Source organism: Heterocephalus glaber, unplaced genomic scaffold (genome assembly GCF_053883595.1).
Source record: "Heterocephalus glaber isolate CG9 unplaced genomic scaffold, H.glaber_assembly_v1.0 deba00001600, whole genome shotgun sequence".
NCBI classification, from domain to species: Eukaryota; Metazoa; Chordata; class Mammalia; order Rodentia; family Bathyergidae; genus Heterocephalus; species Heterocephalus glaber.
Window position 1 is genome coordinate 44,605,889 of NW_028258372.1, and position 23,534 is coordinate 44,629,422.

At 59.8% G+C, this 23,534-nt stretch overlaps 1 protein-coding gene across 4 annotated transcripts; it reads left to right on the forward strand.

Moving 5' to 3' along the window:
• Window positions 1–936: 936 nt before the first annotated feature.
• Window positions 937–22,936, forward strand: Camk1g (calcium/calmodulin dependent protein kinase IG). 4 transcript variants are annotated; one of them, XM_087194016.1, is made up of 14 exons: window positions 937–1,196; window positions 4,771–4,973; window positions 8,247–9,293; window positions 11,945–12,073; window positions 14,594–14,668; window positions 15,957–16,095; window positions 16,643–16,766; window positions 17,703–17,778; window positions 18,564–18,676; window positions 19,369–19,447; window positions 20,664–20,751; window positions 21,123–21,547; window positions 21,961–22,086; window positions 22,176–22,936. In XM_087194016.1, exons 5-13 carry the CDS (start codon window positions 14,661–14,663, stop codon window positions 22,049–22,051), a joined length of 1,143 nt encoding a protein of 380 aa, XP_087050142.1. In that variant the 5' UTR covers window positions 937–1,196; window positions 4,771–4,973; window positions 8,247–9,293; window positions 11,945–12,073; window positions 14,594–14,660; the 3' UTR covers window positions 22,052–22,086; window positions 22,176–22,936. The 4 variants fall into 4 exon arrangements, with proteins under 4 accessions (XP_087050142.1, XP_087050143.1, XP_012934099.1 ...); XM_013078645.3 differs by having other exon boundaries at window positions 938–1,196; window positions 8,247–8,367; XM_087194017.1 differs by lacking the exon at window positions 4,771–4,973.
• The last annotated feature ends 598 nt before the right edge of the window (window positions 22,937–23,534 follow it).

The window sequence follows — 23,534 nt, forward strand, 5'->3', positions numbered from 1 at the left end:
TATAATGGGCAGCATCTCCTCACCACCTTCACGTAAGAAAGGCCGCCGTGCAAACATTCTTATGTGTTTGCACCTCCATAAGGGAATATCATGGTGATGAAGGAGGAACGAAGCACAGTGGCCACCTGTAGAGGTCAAAGCCAAGGGCAAGAGACAGATGAGGAGTGGGCTAGGGTGACACGCTTCGGTCTATGCCTTCTCACGGGGCTCTTACGCCAACCCATATGAATGGTGACTTATTCAAAAAGCGTAAAATGATATAAAATGAAAGGCACACTTAAAAATCAGATTAGCTGTGTGGACCTGGAAGACAGTGACGTAGCGAGCACGGGCAAGATGCAGGGTCTCTGATCCGGTGCTGGACAGCGAGAAGGGGCTTTAAATTGGCCACACCACACCCAGGCTTGTTTGTGGATGCACATAGACACTGCACACTGGTGTCAACTCTAGAGAAGCTGAGATGGAGACCACTGGGCCTGGTTGGGGCAGGACCCAGAGATGAGGACGGGGCAGCAGAGGGTCGCAGAGCGGGAATGGCCTCGGGAGCCTGGTGTGCTGGGACCGACGCAGGATGGGAGCCGGGCCGGAAGGCTGTGCCTCTGGAGGAAGGGACCCACCGAGGTACTGAGCAGGGCCATCCGGCCTGGGGCTTCTCTGTCCACCGCGGAAGAGACACCGAGGACACCCAGCAGCAGTGACATCCTGCGGTCTCGCAACCGAGTGGCTAGGGGAGCCAGCCGAGGAAGGCCAGCCGGGAAAGTTTCTCGGCTTTCTGTGTCACTCCATTCAGGTCTGGGGGAAACCTATACTTCGATTTTTTTCCATTCTTTTTTTCTTTCCATCACACACATCAATGCAAACACAGTTACACACATACAACGCACGCGCATGCACGTGCACACACGTACACCTCTTGGCATCAAAGGGCTCCTCTGGAACAAGCATTTCTCTGATTCAGCTCCCTGGGAGGGAGAGCAGCACAGAGGGACGAAGGAGCCAAGCAAGCCACTGAGCTTCTCTTACTCCCCTTTAAGGCTGCCTGGTTACAGTCCTGGGGAAGAAAACCCCTGCACTCCTCCCCTTTAATCGGGCTTATTGTTAAGCACTGGAGCAGCTAATCCTCACAGACCTGTAGGAGCCGGAGACCCAGCACCTGGAGCTTGCTTCTTGGGCTCCTGATTCCTCCGAATCCCTGGGTAAGGCAAATTCACTTCTTTCCTTCCCTAGCAAGAGGCCCTCCTGCCCCGAGAGCAGCTGAGCAGCAGCGCTTCCTGAGCGACTTGGGCATTCATTCCAGCCCGACTGCCCTGTCTCAAGGGTGAGCTGTAGCCAAAAGGGGTCTGGGCAGCCACCGACCGTGCTCCGGGTGTCACTGCAGGAAGCCGGTGCCCTCTGGGCTGGGGGAGCAGGGGTCAGCACTGCGCTCTCCACTTCTCTCGGCTCACCCCTCCCGGCCCAGCCCTGACCCCATCTGTCCAGCAGGCAGCCGGGCTCTGCCCCACGCCGGGGTGGTGGCAGGGTTGGGACACAGTGGGCAAAGGGAGAGCTGTAAAGAGCCTGGGCCCTGCACCAGCCTGGGCCTCGGTGTGGGTCACAGACAGCGGCTTCCCTCCCGGGCACGTCCGCCTCCCTGGAGCCCTTAAACTGCCCCAGTCCAGTGCTCTGGTAAAGATGTCAAACGGAGGTCTGCATTCACCAGCACCCCCACCCACCCGCGCTGTGGCTGCTTCTCTCCACGTAACTTTGACGCATGCACATTAACCCCCAGGTTCCCGAGGCGGCTGCCCGCGCTGGAGCCAGTCTGGCTGCGCTGTGTGCCTGGCCAGCCTCTAGCTCCAGAACAAGAGAAGCTGGCAGTGGGGAAAATCTCTGGGCAGTGTGAGGACGGTGGAGCAGGTCCGGGGTGGCAGAGCCGGAGCCTTGCCTTCCACTGCCCACTTAAGCAAGGCGGAGAACAAGACCCCCGTGGAAACAGGCCATAACACAGTGCTTAGTAATGCCTGCTTCACACCTTACAGTGCGCCCTGTGCTCGCAATTGTCATCTTAAGGACCATCGGACAGCGGGAGGGCGCTGGTTACTTCCCCTTGTGTACAAGCGGTCACAGAGGCTCCTGGCATTCCCTTCACTGTCTGGGCTTGCAAAGCTGGATGCTGGCTGTTGGAGGGTGGTAGCGTCTGAACCCAGGTCTTCTGGTAAATTCAGTGACCTTTCCATGATGATGCAGATAGCTACTTTGTGTGTGCATGCATGCATGTATGCATGTGTGCGTGTGCTCATGTGTGTGTGTGTGTGTGTGTGTATTGTGTTAAAATGGGGCAAAAACTTTGGGAAAAGCCTGGGGTCTGAGTGAGGAAAGGTTTGAACTGGAACCAGGAGAGGCTCAGGCAGTGGACGTGGGTCCCCAGCCTCATTGCTGGACATCCTGAATGTTCCGGGATCAATCAGGTGTCAGACTGCAAGACAGCGTCACAGGGAAGCTAAGCGGGTACAGCTGACTCCCCAGCAACCACTGCCAAAAAGATGCAACAGGCTGCGAAGCCCCTTGACAGAGCCAGTGTGGGCGTCAGAGGGACTGGGGCTTCCCGCCCCTCAGTCACTTCCTGCCACTTCGTCTGGGGCGCTTTCTCCATACCTCCACTAGAGGTGGCTTTACCCTGAAAGGTGGCTCCTGGGACAGGCCGAGTCCCCAGCCTGGGCCCCACCCTGTGCTTCGGGTCTGTGGCCGCAGCACCTCCAGGCTGGAAGGAACGGGCAGCCCGCTCTGAGATGCAGCGCCTCCCCGCTCCCTCTCCCTGCCACACACGCACACGGCCCAGAAATACACTGCCACACGAGAGGAGCGGAGCGCAAGCCAGTGAGGCCCCGCGCAGCTGCCAGACCTGGCGGGGAGTGAATGAGCCGCAGCATGAATGAGAGGGGAGGAGGTGCTGCCTGGTGCTACAACTGCAGGCAGGCGCAAGCCTGGTCAGCAGCCAGGGGCCTGGGCCGGGCGGGCCAGCAAGCAGGACAGCAAGCCGGGCCCAGGGCTGTGCTGGGGTGCCGCTCACGAGGGTCACGCCCAGGGCACAGAGGGAGGCTGGGGTTACAGGGCTTCAGAGCTCCGGCTGAGTCCTCTGGCCTCTCCATACAGAGCTGCTGTCCACCCCCGGCCCTGGGAAGTGCATGACTGTGGCATTCAGCAGGAGTGACCCACAGTCCACGGGCCAGGCTAAGCAACAGCGTCAGGCTCAGGACCCCCTGGCAAGGGGCTGGCTGAGACCAGTCCACCCCACTCAAGAGGCCCGTGGGTCCCTCTGGGCTGCGACAGAGCCCCGGTTCCTGCTGGAGGAGCAGATAGCTGCACTTGGGCCCTGATACATGAAAATAATATGTCTTTCAGCACTGTAGCATCTCCATGAGGTGGATGCTCACGTGGCAAGAGGCATAGGACCTGGGTCCTGCGTGCCTCCTGTCCTGCTCCCCTGGTCTAAACTGTCCTTGTCCCCTGCTCTCCCACCAGTGCTGGACGTTTAGGTCATGTCCCTGTCACACGGGCCCACTGCTTGGCTCTGTGGAGGCTGCAAACCCTTTCATGCTCTTTGATGGTTTCCACCTCAAAGGGGCAGCTAGAGGTAGAACAGGGATCATCATTCCCGCTCTGCAGATGAGGAAACTGAGGCCAGTATGGCTAAGAGGCCCGGCATAGCTGCTGTCTCCCTGATCCTGTGCGTGGCCCTCAGCCACCAGTGCGGCTCCAGACAATGCTTTTCCCCTCCTCTGCAAGGCACGCACGAGTTCCGGCTTGTTACAGCAGCAGGAGTGACGTGCTTACTCTTAAATGTGGGTTTGCACCTAAAATAAACTGCAGGTGGCAATGAAAAGCCTTCTTCCTCAGTCAATTTGGGAGCAGAAATAACCGAGGCCCTGGAATGGGGACTAGCGGCGGCCGGGAGGGGCCAGGTCCCCTAGTTCCTCTGTGCTGTCTCAGGGCGCATGCGCCAGGCCTGGTTCTGGCCACCTGCTGAGCCAGTGTTTTGTCCCACGAGCTGGTACCATCCTGCCGGCTGCACAGAATGTCCCCAGGACACTATGAGCGTAGCGGGACTGCAGGCAGCAGACCTGGTGCCATACACGCTTGCAAAAGGTGAGCCCAAAGCGAGCCAGATGGCCGGCCTGCACTCCAGAGGAGTCCGCTATGGAGCCGGGCTCCACGGGCCGCTAGCATGCTGAAAGGGGAAGTTTCATCATCTGCTGAAGTTGGGCAATGCCAGGTTACACGGCCTTCAACAAGTGGGTCATGGATCTCCAAGAGAGAGGCAAAGCCACCCGGTCCACGGAGGGCCCTCCAGGAGCTGCGATCCAACAGACTTCAGGGCATGCTGATCGGTCCAGTTCATCCCTTCACTAAGAAGAGGGTGGAAATTCGGACACATGGAGTGGCCCTTGGAGCCTAAGCTTGGCTTCTCTGTGGTGTCCTCCAGGCCAGAGTGGCCAGGGCTCAGGAGATCTGACCCAGGCACGGAAACTCCCTGCATTAGCCCTTCGCTTCACAGTCATCCCCAAAGTGCCGATTTCCATGGTTCTGGGAGCCCGGCTGGGAGGCAGAGCCTGGTCTTACTGAAGCCAATCCTGCCAGCAACCTTCCTCCCAGGCTGCAGGCTGGGGGAATGAGAATGGGCCTGGAGCAGAGTGGGAAGCAGTCTGGCCTGATTCTTCTCCGCCCCAGGAGCCAGGCCAGCTCGGGAAGTGGGGACGCCACCCCCTGGCCAGTGACTCTCACCCCTATCAGGGAGCATCGCATCCAGGAGGCGCGGAGGACCCTTCCCGGGCGGACTGAGCTTCTCCCTGGGGCGCAGCCTTCCAGCGTGCCCCGAGGTGCTCACCTTGCTGCCCCGCCAGCCTCCGTTTGTCCTTGCCCGACTATGAGGCCGCGACTGCTCCTGCCTTGTACACATCTGGACCGGATCACACTGGACACGTTTGGATTGTAAGGTGATCCTTGGGACACTGTAACAGGAGGGTACCCGGTTCCGCAATAAGCACCTCAGAGCAGGCTCCTCGCGGCTCTGGTAGGGGGCCACATTACGGACGGGCAGGACTGAGGGTCCAAAGAAGGTCCAGGCAGCCAGGCCTTGGGAGGTGCGTACAGACTGAATTATGTGATGGCAGCAGAGGAGCCTGGCACAGAGGAGAGGGCGGTGTGGAGGAGCCTTGGGGTGCCAGCCTCCGGGCTCCTGCCTCACCCAGTGTCAGCAGCACCTCAGTAGTGCCGGGCGCTGCCGGGACCCGCGGGCCTCCAGAGCAGGGACAGCGCTGCCCTGGGGAGCTGCAGCCAAAGCACAAGGCCTGCCCTCCAGGGAGAGGCATCTGCTCCGCAGGCTCCGGCCCAGCTGCAGTCCCCCCAGGGGCTAGGAGTCACCAGGAAGTCGCCTCAGTGGGGCACTGGGGAGGGGGCAGGGGTGCGGAGACAGCAGCGGGGACTGCAGACTGCCGAGGCCGCCCGGGGGCGGGTCACCGGGACGCCTGGCTCTGGTAGGGTGGTCGGCAGTGCTTATCCCACCCGGAAGTGAGGGACAGGGGGAGGCGACGCTGCCCTGCGGCCCTCTGGCTCTCCGGGCTGTGCCAGGGCCCGGCCTCAAGCCAGCGCGTGACAGCCTCCCCGAGCTGAACGGGTCAGGAAGCCCCACCCACCTCCCGGTCCCCCTCCCCAGGCCTCTGCGGGGCCCCCCGACAGCCTGGCCAACTTGGGTGTGGGTGAGCTGCTGTGCATCAGACCCCGACCCCAACTCCGCGCAGAGGCAGGTCCGGCCCTGGGTGCACACTGCGCTGGCCTCGCAGCTGGACTGCAGCCCTCTCAGGGCAGGCCTGTCACCGGATGTCTGGACTCAGTCCTGGCCACGGGAGGAACTCAGTAAGCGTGTTGAAGGAGGGAGAGCTACTGGACAACCTGAGAGCCTCCCTCCTGGAGCCCTGTGACCCAGAACCCGAGGCCCAGGAGAAGCCGCTGCTGGAGGCAGAGCGAGCAGCAGAGTGCCCGGAAGTGAAGGAGAGCACTGCAGCAGCTTCAGCTTCTCAGGGTTGTTTTCTTCTGCTCTACAAAGGCCCAGGGTGCAGAAGTCAAGAGAGGACTGAGGAGAGTGTTTCCACAGAAGACGCAGGATATGGGCAGGGGACAGGGCCGCCCTCTGGGACTCCTGCAGTTCTCCACACCAGCATGGGGCTGGGGCCAAAGAGCCAGGAGCAGCTGGGAAGCTGAGACAGGAAGAACTCTAGTTTGACCCCAGCTTAGGCAGCATAGCCCCTCCACAAGATCCTGTCTCAAAAATAAAATATACAAAGCGGCTGAGACACAGGTCAGTGCGAAAGCCCTGGGTTCAATCCCCAGTGCCGGAAAAACAGCCACTGGCAGGTGTGTGTTCAGAGCAGGCTCCTGAGCCGACGCGGCACTCGTGATGAAGCGACATGGTTAGGATTCGGTGTATGGGAGGCAGGTGGGCGGGAAAGATGTTTGCTACGGCCTCGCTTCAGCTAAGAATACTGTTTTTAAAGCTATTTAAGAGAGATAGGCAGAAGGAACAGCAAGTGCAGATCCGCCAGCGAGGCGGTGGGCCGCTAGAGCAGCGTCCTCCCGCGGCCCAGCAGGGGAGCCAGTGCGCTGAGTGCTCGCCACGTGTCCACCTGTGCCGACCCCTGCCCAGCTGCCCGTGTCCAGGGGGAGACTCTGTCCCTGGGGCCCCTCTAACCTGGAGAGGCCAACGGCCAAAGCAGGCAGGTTCCTCGTGGCCGTCCCAGGCGGCTCCCGGAGAAGTGTCACCAGCCAGGCTCGGGCGGAGGGAGGTCTGCAGTGGCTCCTCTGCTGCCTCCAGACAGCAGAGCCTCTAGCGCCCACCCCAGGCCACACTGCTCCAAGCATGTGGGACCTCAGGAAGCTGGGAAGCCCCAGATGCGCTGCCAGAGCCGCAGGCCCCCACAGGCACCACCACCCCAGCCCCGTCCTCTCCTGCACGAGCAGGGCTCCCGCAGCTGCTCGCCTGCACCCTTCTCCGGGGCCCAGGAGCCCGAGCCCGGATGTCCTTCCTTCTGTGGGACGCACCTCTGCACACTGCCGCAGACTGACTGGCCGTGTGGGAGGCCTTCCTGGCGCCCCCGTTAGTGTCTTTCCACACCCACACTTCTGACCGCGCACATGTGACAGCTCACTGCCTGTCTCCTTCACCTGCAGCCCCAAGAAGTTGTCTCTTGACACGTACCCAGCCCTGGGCCCAGCCGATATTGACTGTCAAAGCAGATGGTGGCTCCCAGCTGGGTGGGGCGGTGCACACCTGTGACCCCAGCACTCTGGGAAGCCAAGGCAGGAGAATGACAACTTGGAGCCCAACCTGAGCAACTCAGGGATTTAGCGAGGCCTTTAGTGTCTCAGAATAAAAAATGCAAAAGGGCTGGAGATGTAGCTCAGTGCAGAGGTCCAGGTTTAATCCCCTGTGCCACTAAATTAATAATTAATTAAGAAGAAGAAGAACATGGTAACCCCAGAACTCTGACACAGAGTTAGGACGCAGTTCACTTAGGGCTTTGCCCTTCGTCAGACGGAGCGGCAGAGGAAACAAAGCGCGTCTGTTCAGCCTCACAGGGCAGGGGACTCAGAGACAGGACAAAGGGGCCGGGCAGCGCTGTGACACCACAAGAGAGGTCGGCGGCTCGGGGGGCCTGGGGACAGCAGACGCCCTGCTCACACCCCAGGGTGGGCGTGCCCCTGTGAGTCTGCACACGCAGTCTCCCCACTGACACGGTGGGCTTCCACTTCGGGCTCCGACTCTGGTGCATGCAGCGAGACGTGATGCAGCAAACAGTCGAAGAAATGTGTCCTGGGTACTTTCAAAAGCAGACGGGGCTGGGTGTGGGGGTGCCCAGCAGCCCCCAGCACTGCGGAAGGCTGAGGCGGGGGGTGGCAGGTTGGAGCCCAGCCTGGGCAATCGTGCAAGAGCCTGCCTCACACACAATAAAATTACAATTCAAAGGACTGGGGTGTAGCTCAGTCCAATCCCCCCCCACACACACACACTCACGCACACACGCACGCACACGCATAGTTTATAAATGGGGAAAAGACTTCCTTTTGCCGGTTGTCCAGGTTTTGTCCCCAGTCCTTACTTCTGGCCTTTACATAAGTGAGGAATTTTAGATTCTTTTGCAACCTGTTCTCATATTACTCAGAAATTAAAATTCGTTGCTCAGACCTTTATTTTTCTCCTCCCTCCAACAAAGCGACCCCAGCAGCTTCAACTCTGGAGGCGATGGGTCGGAAGGCAGAAGAGGACTGCAGCTCCTGGAAGAAGCAGACCACCAACATCCGGAAGACCTTCATCTTCATGGAGGTGCTGGGGTCGTAAGTCCGGCCAGCCTGGCTCTGGGGACCTGAGGTGGACGGGCTGGGGAGGCCCCGCCCCAGGGATCCCAGCCCCTTCCCAAAGGTTCTGTGCCCTCTGGTGCCAGCCAAGTGGCACCACTCTGCTTCAGCGGTGTGCCCACTTTCAAATTCTTGCCCTGGGCGCAACTAGGGCCGCTTCTGAGGCTCCTGCCCTGCTTCTTCATCCCCCATCCGTGCCCAGGCCGGCCCCATTTTCTGCCATAGAGAGCTGCACTGCAGCTGCCACTTCCGGTCTCCCACAGCCTATGGTGTCTCTGGGGCCCCTGACAGCGGCCCCGAGGCCCACAGGCCTGAGACAGCCTGTCCAGAGCTGCGGCTGCCTGCAGCCAGGCCTCCCCTCGAGGCTGCCTCTCTGGTCCATGGTCAGCTAAGTGTAGGTGCTAGTAGGGCCTGGCGGGGAGGAGTGGGCCACCGGCCGTGCCTGCAGGCAGGCTTTTCTCCGCCAGCCCTGGCTGGGGCTGGGGACCTCGTGGCAGACACAGAGGAGCAGGGCACGGTGCGAGGAGGCCTCTGCTCTCCACCCGCACAGAGGGAGGAGACCGGAACACTGGTCATCAGCGAAAGGCCTCTGCCAAGACAGAGTGGCAGAGAGAGGGTTTTGGCAGGAGGGCCAGCCTCTGAGTGGATCGGGAGTGGTTTGCTAAGTTCACCCCAAGCAGGAAGAAGGAAGCGGCTGACAGGCGGTGCCCACTGTCTGCTTTGACGCCCGCCTTGGGCTTCGAGGAGCCAGACACATCCTCCTCCTCCTCCACCTTGTGACGCTCCGTGAAGCCCGCAGCATACAGGCCTGAACCTAGAGGGACAGCCGGGTCCCGGAGAGCCTGCTGCCCCGTCTCTAGCTGTGAAAATGTTGAAACATAAGGAAAAGCTGAAAGAGCAAAACAGTAGGTGAACAGCAGCATACCCAGCCCAATTGTTCACCCCCCTCCGACAGCGGCCACCTGAGCCTCGGGTCCGTATCTACGAGTCCAACCGGACCCAAGACACCAGGATGGCACCTGGTCCCAAGCCTGCCATGCTGGAAGGGCTGGCGCTGCCCAGGCACAGCGGCCTGCAGTGAGGGCTGCACAGGCCAAGGAGGAGGCAGCCCCCTGGGCCGCGCACGGCCTCTGTGTGCTCAGGAGGGAGGCAGGGCCCAGGCCAGCCTGGTTACCAGGGTGACGTGCGGTCCAGGAGGGCAGCTGGGGAGAGCAGGCAGCCCCTCAGCAGGACGCAGTGGACCCTGAGGCAGGGGTCTTTTCTTGCTGGTCCTCGGGTCCTCTGAAGCAGTCACCAGGGCGGGCTTTTATTCAACGCTGGGGAGCCACAGCGGGAGCAAAAGCAGTCCATAGCGAGGATCCGTCCGCCACTCAAGCCCCAGGCCTGCTCCTTCCCCGCCCTGGAGCAAGTGTTCACCTGTAGCCTCAAGAGTGGAGAGCTCTTCACAGCAGGAAGTGCGACCAGGTCCTACCGCATGGAGCACTGCTGGCTCGCAGGCCCTGCTTGTCTCGCCTCTGGTCCATGCTGCCTCTGGTGCTCCTCACAGCTCTCTGCCCCACACCTTGGCAGTGGCAGGGTTAGGCCCTCTGGTCCACTCCCTCTCTGCCCGCAACACACAGTATGTGACAAAGCGGCCCGGGCAGAACAGTAACACCCTCTCAAATGGCTATAAATGCACAACTCTAGGGGGCCCCATTAACAGGCAGGGCAGTGTGAACGGTATCCTCACATTCATGAGAACTGAAAGCACTCATCTGACATCAGAGGAGGTGTCAGCTTTGAAACCAGCAGACCATCGGAGTGGCGGGAGACAGGGAGGGCTCTGGCAGTGGCCTCCGTATGCCATGCTGGAAGGGCTCTCTGAGGCCACATAGTCGGCTGTTATTGTATAGATTAGGAAAGCAAAGTCTAAAACAGAACACACAACTGACCCGAGCCCAAATTTCTCATCCATTCATCCACCCCTTAAAGGCATGTTGAGCGCTTTCCCCACGCGAGTGGCACAGGAGCTGGCACAATCACTGCTGCTATTCCCGCCTCAGGTTTCACAAGCCAGGCCGGCCCTTCCTACCCGCTGCCCCACACCTTGGTTTTTCCTCCCTTAAAACTGAGCTCAAAGCTACTCTTCAGTCAAAGAGCCACGCGTGTGTCCCGTGGCTGTCCTAAATGGTCACTGTGTGCAGACCAAGGCAGAAGCGGCCTTCCCTCGCGATGGCCCATGAGTACGTTCAGGAGCGGGGTCTTCCAGGTGAGTGGCCTCTGCTGGCACCGGCAGGGCACAGCCTGCCCAGCACACCCGCAGGCCGCTGTAGCCAGCACCCGTGCTCCGTGGCCTCACGGTTCGCCGTTCTTCTCCGGCCTCTGGGTCACAGACTGCTGAGCTAGCAATTCCCAGCCCAGCGCCTGACAGCGAGGTCCCGGCAGCTCACCAAGCATGCAGGGGACCATCTCCTGGCCGTTTTCAAATCCAGTCCTCACTGCCTACTTGCCTGGGCTCCTCCCAATCTAGAGGCTCCTCGGCGTGGAAACGCACTCACTTTTTCGTCTCCCGTGTCTAAGGCTCCATGGGTGCCCAGGAGACCCTGGGGGAAGAGATGATCCTCCAGGGGATGCGTAGGCCGGGCTCTGAAGGCTCTGAGGGGCTCTGCCTCAAGTTGGGGGACCCAGACCAAAAAAGGCCACCTGTTGTCTAATGTGGATTTTAAAGTCCAAGGCTTAACCGCCCTAACCTTTCTTCTAGAAGACCCAGAGGGCAGCGAGTGGATGGCTCCTCCTTCTCATTTGTACTCTGTCTGCTCCTTGTACCGCTTAGTTGGCAGCAGCAATGAAACCATCTAGTGCATTTGGTTTTGATAGATGTCAGTAACACTTTTAAGCATTTACATGTTTTGGCTCCTTCTTCTAAACAACCAACCTTAGGAATCACAGACAGTCCACATTCCCACTGTGCAGATGAGGAAAGTGAATGCACAGGAGTCAAGCGGCTTTGAGGGTCTGACACGAACAATGGGCATGGCCTGCACCCTGGCTCACATGCTGCTCTGCCAGGTTCCGTCTGCTCTGTCTGTGGACAGCCTGCCCCAGAGGCTGCTAGGCCCTGCTGGAGGCCTTTCGGGTCCCACGCATGAATGCAGGTGCTGGGTCGCCTTGTGCCCTGAAAGTTGGTTCAGGATGATTATCAGCATCCAAAACCCACAGGCTGCGCCTGAGCCTCTCCCTATGCCTCTGCCCTGCCACTCCAGGGGGCCGCCATGCTGGGAGTGGCCTCTGCAGCGGCCCCTCTTTAATAGGGAAATCTCGGCAGCCGAAGCAGAGTGTCTGAGAGTTGCCCCAAACTCTAAGAGCAGGAAAGCACTTGCCTCACCCCTGACTGCAGGTCAGATTGCTTCCTTCCCCCGGGATGGGTGGAGGAAAGAGCACCCTGGCCCGTCAGACAGGCCTGGCCACCACACAGCCGTCCCAGCGGGAATTCCTTCCTGCACCCGCCCTGCCGTCCTGCTTCCAGAATGTTCTCTACCCCGCCAGAGCTAAGTTCCGTCTTGGCGTCCTTCCCCAGAGGAGCGTTCTCAGAAGTGTTCCTGGTGAAGCAGAGGGTGACCGGGAAGCTCTTCGCCCTGAAGTGCATCAAGAAGTCGCCTGCCTTCCGGGACAGCAGCCTGGAGAACGAGATCGCTGTGTTGAAGAAGTGAGTGGGTCTCGGGTGGGTCGCGACCTTCACAGATGACCTCAGGAAGTCCGAGCCGGCCATGCCCTCCGGGGCGCTGCTCCCCAGGCCAAGCTGCCGGTCAGGGTGGCCAGTCAGCTGTCCAGGCTGAAGCATTCGCACAGCCGGGTTGTGACATGGGCTAGAGAGTGATCAACTCCAAGGAAGAAGTCAGGTGGCCGTCAGGCAGCGTCAATAAGAAGGAAGCAGCATAAGACTTGGAGTTGGCCTCAGCTTCGTCCAAAGCAAACATAGGCTCAGCACCCTGACCAGCAGGGTGGACACCAACAGACCCCCCAACGTGGGCAGTGAGACCTACAAAGAGCCCTTGTGGAACTCCTGGCTGCACAAGGTATGCTCAGCACCTACTGGGTCAGGCCCACAAGGATGGAGCAGACAGGTCCCGACCCTCAGTCAGAGCTCACACCTTCCCGGCGGAGGCCTTGCCAGCTCCAACCCACCTGATGGGAGAGAGCGCAGTGGGGAGTCCGGGAGTGGCCTAGGAGAGCAGGCGTATTTTCAGAGCAGGAGGACCTTGGTGGGTGAGTAGAAGTTTGTGGGAGCCGGAGGGGCAGTGCAGAGAGGGAGTTCGGGCTGAGAGCAGCACAAAGTTGACGTCACCGTGGAAGTGCAGAGGCTGCTAAGGGAAATGGGAGCTGGAAGCCCCCGAGCTTGGAGTGAGCAGCGTCAAAGATGGGAGATGAAACTGAAATGTGAAAAGGGCCTGAGCACAAAGGATCTTAGTGCCATGATAAAGGATGTTGGCTCTTTTCTATGGGCAAAGAGAAGTCATCAGAGGACTTTAAACGGGACTTGTAATGGATTGGTATTTGCGAGCCACCCCTTGAGCATGGTGGAGACAGATTGGAGGAGACCAGCGGAGAGGGTAGGAGACCTATTACAAGGCTGTCACAATAGGCCAGGCACGGGGTGAGGAAACAGGCAGAGGCAGTGGCAGGATTACACGGAGCCCAGACAGCCGTTCCAAGAAGCATTGTGGAAAGGAGTGTCTGGGTTAGGGGTTGGCCAGTAAGAAGATAGAAAAGAAATGTATCAACAATTACCCTGAGACTGAGCACACTTCCAATAAGCGGGGCGTGATACCATCTCTTAGGAAGAACAAAAAGGGTAGATTGTGGGAAATGGACAGAAACCGGCAGGGACACATGGAAGATAGGTGTCCACTTGTCTTTGTAGGGAGGCGTCTCGTAGGGTGCTGAAGACAGAGCCGTGCTCCAGGGAGAGACTGTGAAGTACTGAGCACAGACTGTGGTATACTCAGTGAATATTCGTTCAGAGAATGAATAATTAATAAATTTCTGTGGCCTATGAGTATAGTTGAATCGATCAACCACAGCTATGGTCGGTTTTCCAAGTGTCCAACATTGGACAGCTACTGCGATGTGTTGGCTATTCCCCAGGCACTGTAGCAAGCATTTGTAAAGTGCTGTCTCTTTTAATCCTGGTTTAGCCCTATGAGAGAGAGCTACTTTTCTTATGAGGAAAGTGAGCTTAGAAGCTTTGAGAAAGCCACCTAAACTTTCCCAATGAGTGAGCGCCTGAGCTGGGTCTGAACCCGGAACCAGTTGGCTTAGTCTAAATTCTTAGTCCCTGTGTTGTATAACTGTTGGTAAAACTTCCTGGAGATGTTTCTGCTCCGCAGTGACCTGGGAAGCCATGTCTTCCGCTGGTGCCATCCCTGTGCGAGACTCAGGCTCTGCGGGTGACACAGGATGACCTCAGGCAGGGGATCCTGACCAGCACAGTGACACTGGGCTGCTCCATCTTCGTGACGCTGGGCTTTCCTGAGCATTGCCTGGTGTCTGGCCGCATTTCTGCCTCCAGTAGCACCCAAGGCTCCAAGAGTAACTGTCAAAAATCCCTCCAGACATTGCCGAATGTCCCCTAAGGAGCAAGAGCCCCCTCCCCGCCGTTGAGAACCGCTGATTTAAATCATCCCACAGAAAATAAGCATCTCCCTTGTTTTTCACAATATCCTAGAATTGTAAGTTTTCAATACTTTTTTCATGGTTACCCGAGAGGGAGCTCAGCTAGACTTTCTTCCTGCAGTGTTTCTGCAAGAGATCGGCATACCCACTTGTGTAGAATAAGCGAAGGCTGGGGAGTCCCTCAGCCTTCCTCGGGGCTTTGTTTCTTTGTCTGTTCTTATTGTGGTGCTGAGGCTCAGACCAAGACCCCACACAGCCTAGACACGCTGTGTCACCAGCTACACCCCAGCTCTTCCAGCTTTCCCAAGTTTAATGAAATTCCCGGAGTAACTATGAAATGCTTCCTGAGAGCAGGATGGTCACTAATTCCTTTGATAGATGTGGGTTGAACACCCTCCGGGATCTTTTCTCTGGGATCATTTGGCGACAGCCTACCCATTAGCCAGGCTCCCAGGGACCCAGTCTTCCTAAAGATTGCCATCCATCCAAAGTGTCCCACAGGAGCTTCGGGCTGGCTCTGCATTCTTTCACTGTGACACTTACTTCTGCCCAGGATCAAGCACGAGAACATTGTGACGCTGGAGGACATCTACGAAAGCAGCACTCACTACTACCTGGTCATGCAGCTGTAAGTGGAGGGGGGCCCACCTCCTCCCAGGGGCCTGCGGGCCAGGGAGGCCCAGGGGGTTGTCAGCGTGAAGGAAGGATGGCAACAGACAAAAACCAAGAATTAGTTCAGGCTGAGTCCATTTAGGGTCAGCATGCTTCGGGCCATGCGTGTATTCTTTGTGGCCAGAGAGGGGACACAGGCTGCTTCCTGAGTTGCTATAAACCAGTACAGGCTTGCAGTTGTTAAATATCCCCTACAGCCGGACAAGCAGCTGTCTGCCCTCTTGCTGCTCCACTTTCTCCTGGGACCTTCTGGGATGTCCCCACTGCTCAGCAGCTGCAGGGGTAACGCCAGACATACACCAGCCAGCCCCCAGACCCCTTTGCTGGCACCATGACCTGGGTCTGTTTTGACGTCAGTGTCCGTTGCCTGGATAGTAAATGTATTAACATCACTGCAGCGGGCAAGTGCTGTAGGAGCAGAAACCACACATGGATAGATTTCAGTTCCATCAAAGAAAGGCTGTCCCTAAGTTGAAAGCAGGCTGCGGTCGTGTGTGTTCATCTGCAGGACAGAGTGAGGCTTCATTAGAAAGGCTCGTGTCATTGTCACAGCGAAATAAGGGTTCTGCCTGGTTGTGACTGTTGTATGTGTTGGTCAGCACTCCTGAGAACTTAGCCTTGGGTGCTCAGCCTTGGGTCCGTGAGGCATCTGTGCAGAGCACGCGTGCACACTCCCACATGTGAACACTCCCACGCCCACACTGCTCTCCCATCTCTGCCGATGGGCTGATTCCTCAGAGCTGCCATGGCTAACTCAGGTCTAAGCACCTCATTCCCTCTCTGCCACTCTGGCGTCCCAGTACTGACTGAGAAACTTCCAGGCAAATGTAGTGTAGCTGGTAGTCAAGGGCTGGGGTCAGACTGTCTTACGCTCGGCTGACCCTGAGACCTATGCCATGTGAGTCTCAAAACGCCCTGCACTCCTCTCCGTAAGTCCAGCCCCCCAGAGGAACAAAAGAAGCCCTGATACCAGCAGTCCACCCTGCTTCGTGTCCAGGGATTGCTGGCCCCGATGCAGCCCCAAACAGAGGCATCCACCTTTGTAGAAGAAGCTTCCAGAGGCAGGTCCTGCTCCGTCCCAGGCGGGGCTCCCTGCCATCGCATCCCAGGCCCTGGAGGAGGCACTCCGAGGCCACAGTCCCTGGGCACCTGCCTGGCCAGGCCTCCGGCATCCTCATGGCTGCGGGACAAACGCGTGTGCATTTCCACAGCTTGAATTAAGGACCTCCTTCCTGTGCCCACAGTGTTTCCGGCGGGGAGCTCTTTGACCGGATCCTGGAGCGAGGTGTCTACACGGAGAGGGACGCCAGCCTGGTGATCCGGCAGGTCCTGTCGGCAGTGAAGTACCTGCACGAGAACGGCATCGTGCACAGAGACTTGAAGGTGCCAGGGCAGGGGTGCAGGGTGGCAAACGAATCATGATCCTCAGGAGGCCTCAAGGCATGCGAGGCTTGGCCCAGCTGGACTCCCCAGGCCTCTTCTGCCCCCCCCACTCCTGAAATGGCCTGGGGCACTGAACAGGCAGTTAATCTGCGCCTTAGCTTTTCCTGAACCTTTCACTGGGCCTTACCCCGTAGGGGTATCAAATAATCCCCCCATTTCTGAACCCAGCCACAGTCGAGTCAAGGGCAGCAAATGCTTATGACGGTTGCATGCTCCCTGGCATCACCACAGGCTTTGGTGAGTGCAGAGACCGTTAACCCAGGGTTGGTTCCCTCAAAACAGATGGTCCTGGCATGGCTGTCACACAGGAGGGGTCACGGGCTGAGCCACAGCAAGGCCGTACAAGAGCCCCAGAGTGCTGGGTGCAGGAGCGAGGGGCGGGCAGGGGGCAGAAGATGAGCAGGAGCCAGGGCTCTGCGCCCTGAAAGCTCTGTCAGGGGCAGGAAGGGACTCACTGCAGGCGGGCACGGGCTCCCTCCTCCCTCAGCCGGAGAACCTGCTCTACCTCACCCCTGAGGAGAACTCGAAGATCATGATCACAGACTTCGGTCTGTCCAAGATGGAGCACAGTGGGGTCATGTCCACGGCGTGCGGGACCCCAGGCTATGTGGGTGAGTGCGGGCACAGGAGAGAGCTCAGCATCCCTCCCAGGACGGAGGCTGAGGAGAGGGACTCAGTGTCACAAGTTATCCAGGCAGCATGTCCGCCTAGGAGGCTTAGGGCCACGAGTACCACCGCACTTCCTCCGTGGCCCCTGCAGAGGACTCTGCCTCAGTCGCTGCAGAAGACAAGACCGCAGGCCCAGATCCTCTCTCAGGGGTGTCGCGGGGCCCCCAGCTGTGTGGCGCCTGGGTACAGACCCTCAAGTCCCCCCAGGCAGCACCCAGAGACCTGGCAGAGGCGGGCGTCCCACCTGAGCAGCCCTGTTGGTTCCCGGCAAGGCAGGAGCGGGCAGGGCCTGTGAGAGGTCTGCGCCCAGGCAGCAAGCTGAACCCCAGGCCATTGGCTGCACCCCTTTCCCCTGGCCAGGCACCACCTGTGTGGGGTCGGGAGTGGGAAGCAGCGCCCAAGGCAGAGAGGGAGCCCTTCGGCTCTCGGGAAGGAGCTGCAGTGGGTACAGGGCTGGGTGTCTGCGGGACACCGAGGCCGCTGCCTGCTGCCCGGGCTCCCGTGGAGGCTGTGACAGGCTAAGCTTCCACTGAAGAAGGGACCCAGAGTCTGGGGGGAGTTCGGCCTGGAGCTCTAGTCTGAAGGGACAGGCACAGCCCTTGCCTGGGGACCCCGTCTGAGGGGGAGACAGGCCCACCTGAGAGTGCTCAGTCCCATAGGGGGCGCCAGCACTGGGGATCCCAGCCTGACCCAGGGCGGAGCGGTCCATGGAAAAGTCACCATCTCTCTCACAGAAAGACTTGGTCTCTTGGATGCGGCCCTCGGGGAGTCTCAGTCCACAGAAACACTGCCGTGCCGCGGCCCACCCTGTCCCCTTGGGCTCCTGGGCACCTGCTCCCCCAGCCCCCAGCCCTGACTCTGCCATCCGTCTGCCACAGCTCCGGAAGTGCTGGCCCAGAAGCCCTACAGCAAGGCTGTGGACTGCTGGTCCATCGGCGTCATCACCTACATCCTGTGAGTAACCTCGGCCTGCTTGCTCCTTCTTCCCCATTCCTGCCTTGGCACCCCCGGCCCCAGAGCTTCCTGGTCCTGCTGTCCACCAAGTCAGAGTGGAGCTCTGCACGTGCCCTTGCGCAGCCTCCTGGGCCTCCCTGGCCTGCACCCACCCGGCTGCTGCACACAGATGTGCTGAGAAGCCAGCTGGAAACAGGGGACCCGCTGCTCCATCTCTGCCTCCTCCCCTGCTGACCTCAGACCAAGGCAAAGCCACTCCCAGCTGGCCCTGTCCTAGCCCACCAGCCGCCGCACGTACAGCAATTCCTGCTTTGGGGAGAATAATCTTCCAGTAGATGCTTGCCCCTTATGTGGACTCAGTTCTCTGTTCCTCAGATTATGCAGGATATTCTCACCCATGCATTTATCCCACACATGTGCAGACTGTCTGCATCACTAAATTGCCCAGTGGGACTTGAGATCCTCCTCCCTCAGCCTCCCAGAGGGCTGGGATTCCTCCCAGAGTGCTAGGCATTCACCACTGCACCCAGCTTTCTGCTATCCTTCTTTGAGATGTTCTGTACAGAGCATCTGAGAGTCGGAGAAAGTACAGGGAGCAGGCACACGGGGCCTTCCGGAAGCCGGTTCAGGGAAAGCTCCTGCGCCCCTCCTGCAGCAGGCCCAGCCCACCTCCTGGCCACACTGCTGGCCTGGGACCTCAGTGCCCGCCCGTGTGCAGAGCGGGTGGGCAGAAAGGCTGGCGGGAGCACGGGTGGCTCAGCGCCACCCTTCCTGTCCCGCTGCAGGCTATGTGGCTACCCTCCTTTCTACGAAGAGACTGAGTCTAAGCTTTTTGAGAAGATCAAAGAAGGCTACTATGAGTTCGAGTCTCCGTTCTGGGATGACATTTCTGAGTCAGGTAGGGTGGTGGCTGTGAAGGCCAAGGTAACAGGCTGAAGGCCAAGGCTGTGGGGAGCAAAGGGTGGCAGTCCTGGCCCTTCAGAGCCCCTGGGAGCCCGAAGAACAAGGTGCCAGGGAGAGCAGAGCCGTCCTAGTCTGGTTCGGAGGCAGAGGAATTACTGGCGTCTGAGGTTCACACTGCTGTCTGCCCAGAGGCTGAACCACAGCGGGTGGGGCAGGGAGCGCTGGATGGGAGGCCAGGAGGGCAGAGCCCAGGGGTGCGGAGTGCTGCAGGCCGGAGCTGCCTGACTGGGTCAGACACCAGCACAGCGCACGCCTTGTGGGCAAGCAGGGGCGGTGGAAAGACAGTCGGCACTCACACGTGTGCCATGTGCTGGCACTGGCCCGTGCGCAGGCGCGGGCGCGGGTGCAAATGCAGGCACACGTGGTGCAGGCACACGGCGCCTCGTGACCCGTGACCGCCAAGGCTCCTGCAGCACTGTGTGGGAGAGGCTGCCCACAGCTCTCCTTGGGTGGCGTATGGCAAGTTGTTAGGCGGCTTAGATTTTTGTTCCTCTCTTTTTAAAACTCTCAAAATTGCCTCTTTGGAAGATTAGCTAAAGATGCATTCACTGCCACCCACCAGTCCGGAAGTGAATTTCCATCAGCTGTGAAATCTGGTCCTAGCTGTTGCCTCTCATCTCCCCGTAGCCAAGGATTTTATCTGCCACCTGCTGGAGAAGGACCCGAGTGAGCGGTACACCTGTGAGAAGGCCCTGAGGCACCCCTGGTGAGTGAGAAACGGTGACGCCTGGCTCACCTCGTGGCTGCCAGGGCCACGCAGACGGCACTGGGCCAGGCGGACACGGCCGACACGGCAGGGGCTGGCGCAGGCCCCACGGGGTGAAGCGCTCAGGCCTGGTGCAAAGGAGCCTCTCTGCTGTCCTTACGAGCGGCATTTCACTCTAAGATCAAAACCTGTTCCATATGAAGGGTTTGGGAGCAAGCACGAAGCAGCCATTGGTAAAACAGGTGGATAAAATCATGAAACACCTTTTTTTCATGCCCGCCCCCACCCAGTTCGGGGTTTGCAGTAGCTCCCCTAGCACAGCGTCAGCCTCTCCAGCTTCCCCAGCCTGGCCGACCCTCTCTCTCTGGTGCATTGCCCAGGATTTCCAACAGCTTCCCTGTTCCCACAGAGCTGCAGCTGCCCCTCCCTGTGCTCCGCACCGCATATACCCAGCTCTCTCCTGCCTCCCCTGAAGCCCTGACCCCTGCAGTCCACGCAGACCTCCCGGCTCTCTTCATTAGTTCACGAGCTCACCGTCAGCTTCTCTGGTCCACCGTGGGGAACAACCCCACACTCCCAGACTACGGGCTCCTAGGCATGCATGCGCCCAAGCCTCTCACTTCTCTGGGTGCCTCATCGATGTCCCGAGCGGTGCACACGGCAAGGGTCTAGGGTCACTGGGGTCTGGGAGGGGAGAGGGCAGCGGGCGTCCAGTGACCTCACTGGGAAAGGCTTCAGGGGAGTCGGCGTCTACTTCCACGCAAGGTCTGAGCAAGAGGGCGGGGAGACACCTAAGCCCTGCCATGAAAGGCTGGCCACTGTGCCGGGAGAGGGTTGTGTGTGCATATTTGAGGCTTTGCTGGCCATGCCATCTCATGACAACTACTCAGCCCTGCTGCTGTGGCGCAGAAGCCGCCTCAGACCTGACTGGGCAGCAAAGAGCTCCATTCCAGTGAACCTCATTTGAGAAACAGACAGCGGGCGGATTTGCCCCCGGGCCATATCTGCCAACCCTGCTCCCAAAGCATGGTTTTGCCAAAGCAGAAGCCCACGTGGCCTGCCCGGGGGACAGAGGACCCTGCTCCAGTGCCGCCCTGCGGGCTCCTTCCCCTGGGCGCTGCACTCGGCTCTAACCTGACTGAGGCACAGCCCCAGCCCACGCAGGCTGTGTGCACAGCGCCTGCCCGGCAGCCAGGGCCTCTTGCTGCACCCACAGGATTGGCGGCAACGCGGCCCTGCACCGGGACATCTACCCCTCGGTCAGCCTTCAGATCCAGAAGAACTTTGCCAAGACCAAGTGGCGGGTGAGCTGCACCCAGCGGGCAGCTGCCCGGGCCTGCAGGCTGGGTGGGGTGGGGGAGGGCTGCCCTTGGGGCATCCCTTCCACTCCTTGCACCCTCTCCAACATGAGGAGGGCCACACTGGTTTCAAGAGGCCACCTGGGGCCAGGCGCGGGGTGCACACCTGTAATCCCAGCTCCCGGGGTAGGCTGAGGCAGGAGGATTGTCGTTCCAGGCCAGCCTGGGCAACACAGGGAGACTGTCTCAAAACGTGATAAAGGGGTTGGGTGGGGAAGTCACTGAGTGTGAAGGCACCATGTTGAGTTCCCAGTACCAAAGAAAGCCCAGGAGAGGGAGGGCTGGGGTGCAGACCCTGACACGCAGTGCCTCCCCAGCAAGCCTTCAATGCGGCGGCCGTGGTGCACCACATGCGGAAGCTGCACATGAACCTGCACAGCCCTGGCGGCCGTCCCGAGGCTGAGCACCGGCCACCCCCGCCCCCGCCCTGTGGAGCCAGCGGGCCCAGCTCCCCTGAAATCACAGTCACCGAGGTGCCGGCCCCCGACCCAGGCCTGCCCCTCCCCACACTGGTGCAGCTGCCCTGCAGGCCCGGCCCCCGGCCAGCGGCCCCCAGCGGCAGGTCCCTCAACTGCCTGGTCAACGGCTCCCTGCACATCAGCAGCAGCCTGGTGCCCATGCAGCAGGGCCCACTGGCCTCCGGGCCCTGCGGCTGCTGCTCCAGCTGCCTGAGCATCGGGGGCAAAGGGAAGTCCTCCTACTGCTCCGAGCCCATGCTGCTCAGAAAGGCCAACCGGAAACAGTAAGTCCCTGCGGCAGGACACGTCCTGGCCCTGCTCAGCCGAGTTGGGAAGGGCAGGGGGCAGGACTCAAAAGGCTGGGAAAAGGCCTCTCGAAGGCAGCGAGAAGGGTGGGAAGAGCCCTGTCCCCACCACCAGCTGTGCGACACTGACAGACACACCGGTGGATGCCTCTAGTTTGCAGTCTGTAAAATGGGTTGAGGGAAGCATGTTTACCTCCTCAGCCTGCACAAAACTAGGAAGTGCACATGTGCGGAACACACTGGATTCCCTGGGATTCCAGGGCCTCCGTGTTGGGGTGGGCGCTGGCCAGCCTGTGCTGTCCGGGCCTCCTGATGCTACCAGCACAGAGGGCTTAGCCCCACCCACCCAAGCTCCTTCCACCGCAGAAGCTCAGGGCTTTGTCCCCCTGCAGGAACTTCAAGTCCGAGGTCATGGTGCCAGTTAAAGCCAGTGGCAGCTCCCACTGCCGGGCAGGGCAGACGGGGGCCTGTCTCATCATGTGATCCCTGGAGCCACTGAGTGTGGGGCTGTGGTCCAGGTGAGGCCGACAGACCTGGGGTCGGGGGCGCAGGGCTTCCTCCCCAGGAACAAAGCCCCACTGTACCCTGAAACCACTTTGTCTTGCAGGAGACTTCAGCTCTTCTCTGCCCTCCCAGCCCTGGCCTCTACCTACAGAGGGAGGAGACGGAGCCAGCGGCGCAGGGCCTGGCAGGAGCATTTGCCGGAAGCAGCAGCCACCTGGAGGCCCAGGAGGGGCGAGGCCTGGAGGCTCCTCGAAGCTTGGAGGAAGCTGCGGGCGGGGGGAGCAGCGTTTCTGACCTGCCTGCCCCACACCCTGTGAGCCATCCTCTGCACAGTGTACGTAGATAGCGCTCGCCTGGGTCTTGTTTCTCGTGAGAAGCTTCGTGGGCTGGCCAGGCTGTGCCACCTTCTCCAAGCAAAGCCATACAGAGCTTCTGCTCTGAGTCCCCGCTCTGCTCACGCTTGCTCCTGCCTCCTGGCCTCCCGGCCAGAGGCCACACCAGGCTCCCTACTGCAGCTTCTGCCCCGCATGAGCGCCAGGCAGCTCCAGTCCTAACCTCCAGCACTCACCCACAACACCTGGGATCCCTTCCTGCCACCTCAGCCTCAAGGCAGGGCTACCCTCCAAAGGTGGGGCAGAAGGAATCCAGGGTGGGGCCCCCAGAACTTCTCCATCCGGCCACGCCCCCACATATGCCAAAGGCGGACCCCTTTCCTCTAAGCCAGGAGGGCCCATCCTGCCTCTGTCCCCCTTTCTGTCCCTGAAAGTCAGGTGTATCGTCCTGATCCTATCCCAGTTCTCCTGCTCCCAAGCCCTCCAGCTTCATGCTCGGTGTTGTGCTTAATAAAGTGAACATATTTTTCTCTATCCAGCTTTGTTTGCTTCTTTCAAAGTCAGAGGCAGCTCCAGGACTTCGCGCCCAGCTGGACTAGACAGCGCATGGGCAGCTCGAGGGCAGCTAGGAAGAGGCAGTGGCAGCTGATGTGCATTAGGGGCCTGTGTGTGCCAGGCTGGTGCCAGGGCCAGAGTTACACGCTCACAGGGACGCTGGGTGCACTCCGTGGAGCCTGCAGCCTGGCTCCAGCGCCTTCCTCTAACCAATAGATCAGAGCTGGGTGGAGGCCCAGCTCTGCCCCTACCCACCACGTCCGTGAGCTCAGGTTATGCAGCCTGTGGGGCCCCGGTTTCCTCTCTTTTCTGATGGGAATAATGGTGCCGCCTGAATCACGAGGACAGGCAGACGGTGCGCCCGGCAGTGCTTGTGGATGAGTGAAGTGATGATCAAGACGTTATGCAGATAAAATGCCTTGCACAGTGCCTGGCTGTGGTTAGCACACACAGGATGCTCATGCCACTCCATATGTGCCCTGGCGCGTGCGCGCGCACACACACACACACACACACACATACACACACACACACACACACGTTTGCAACTTCCCTCGGGATCCCGGGAGATGGAT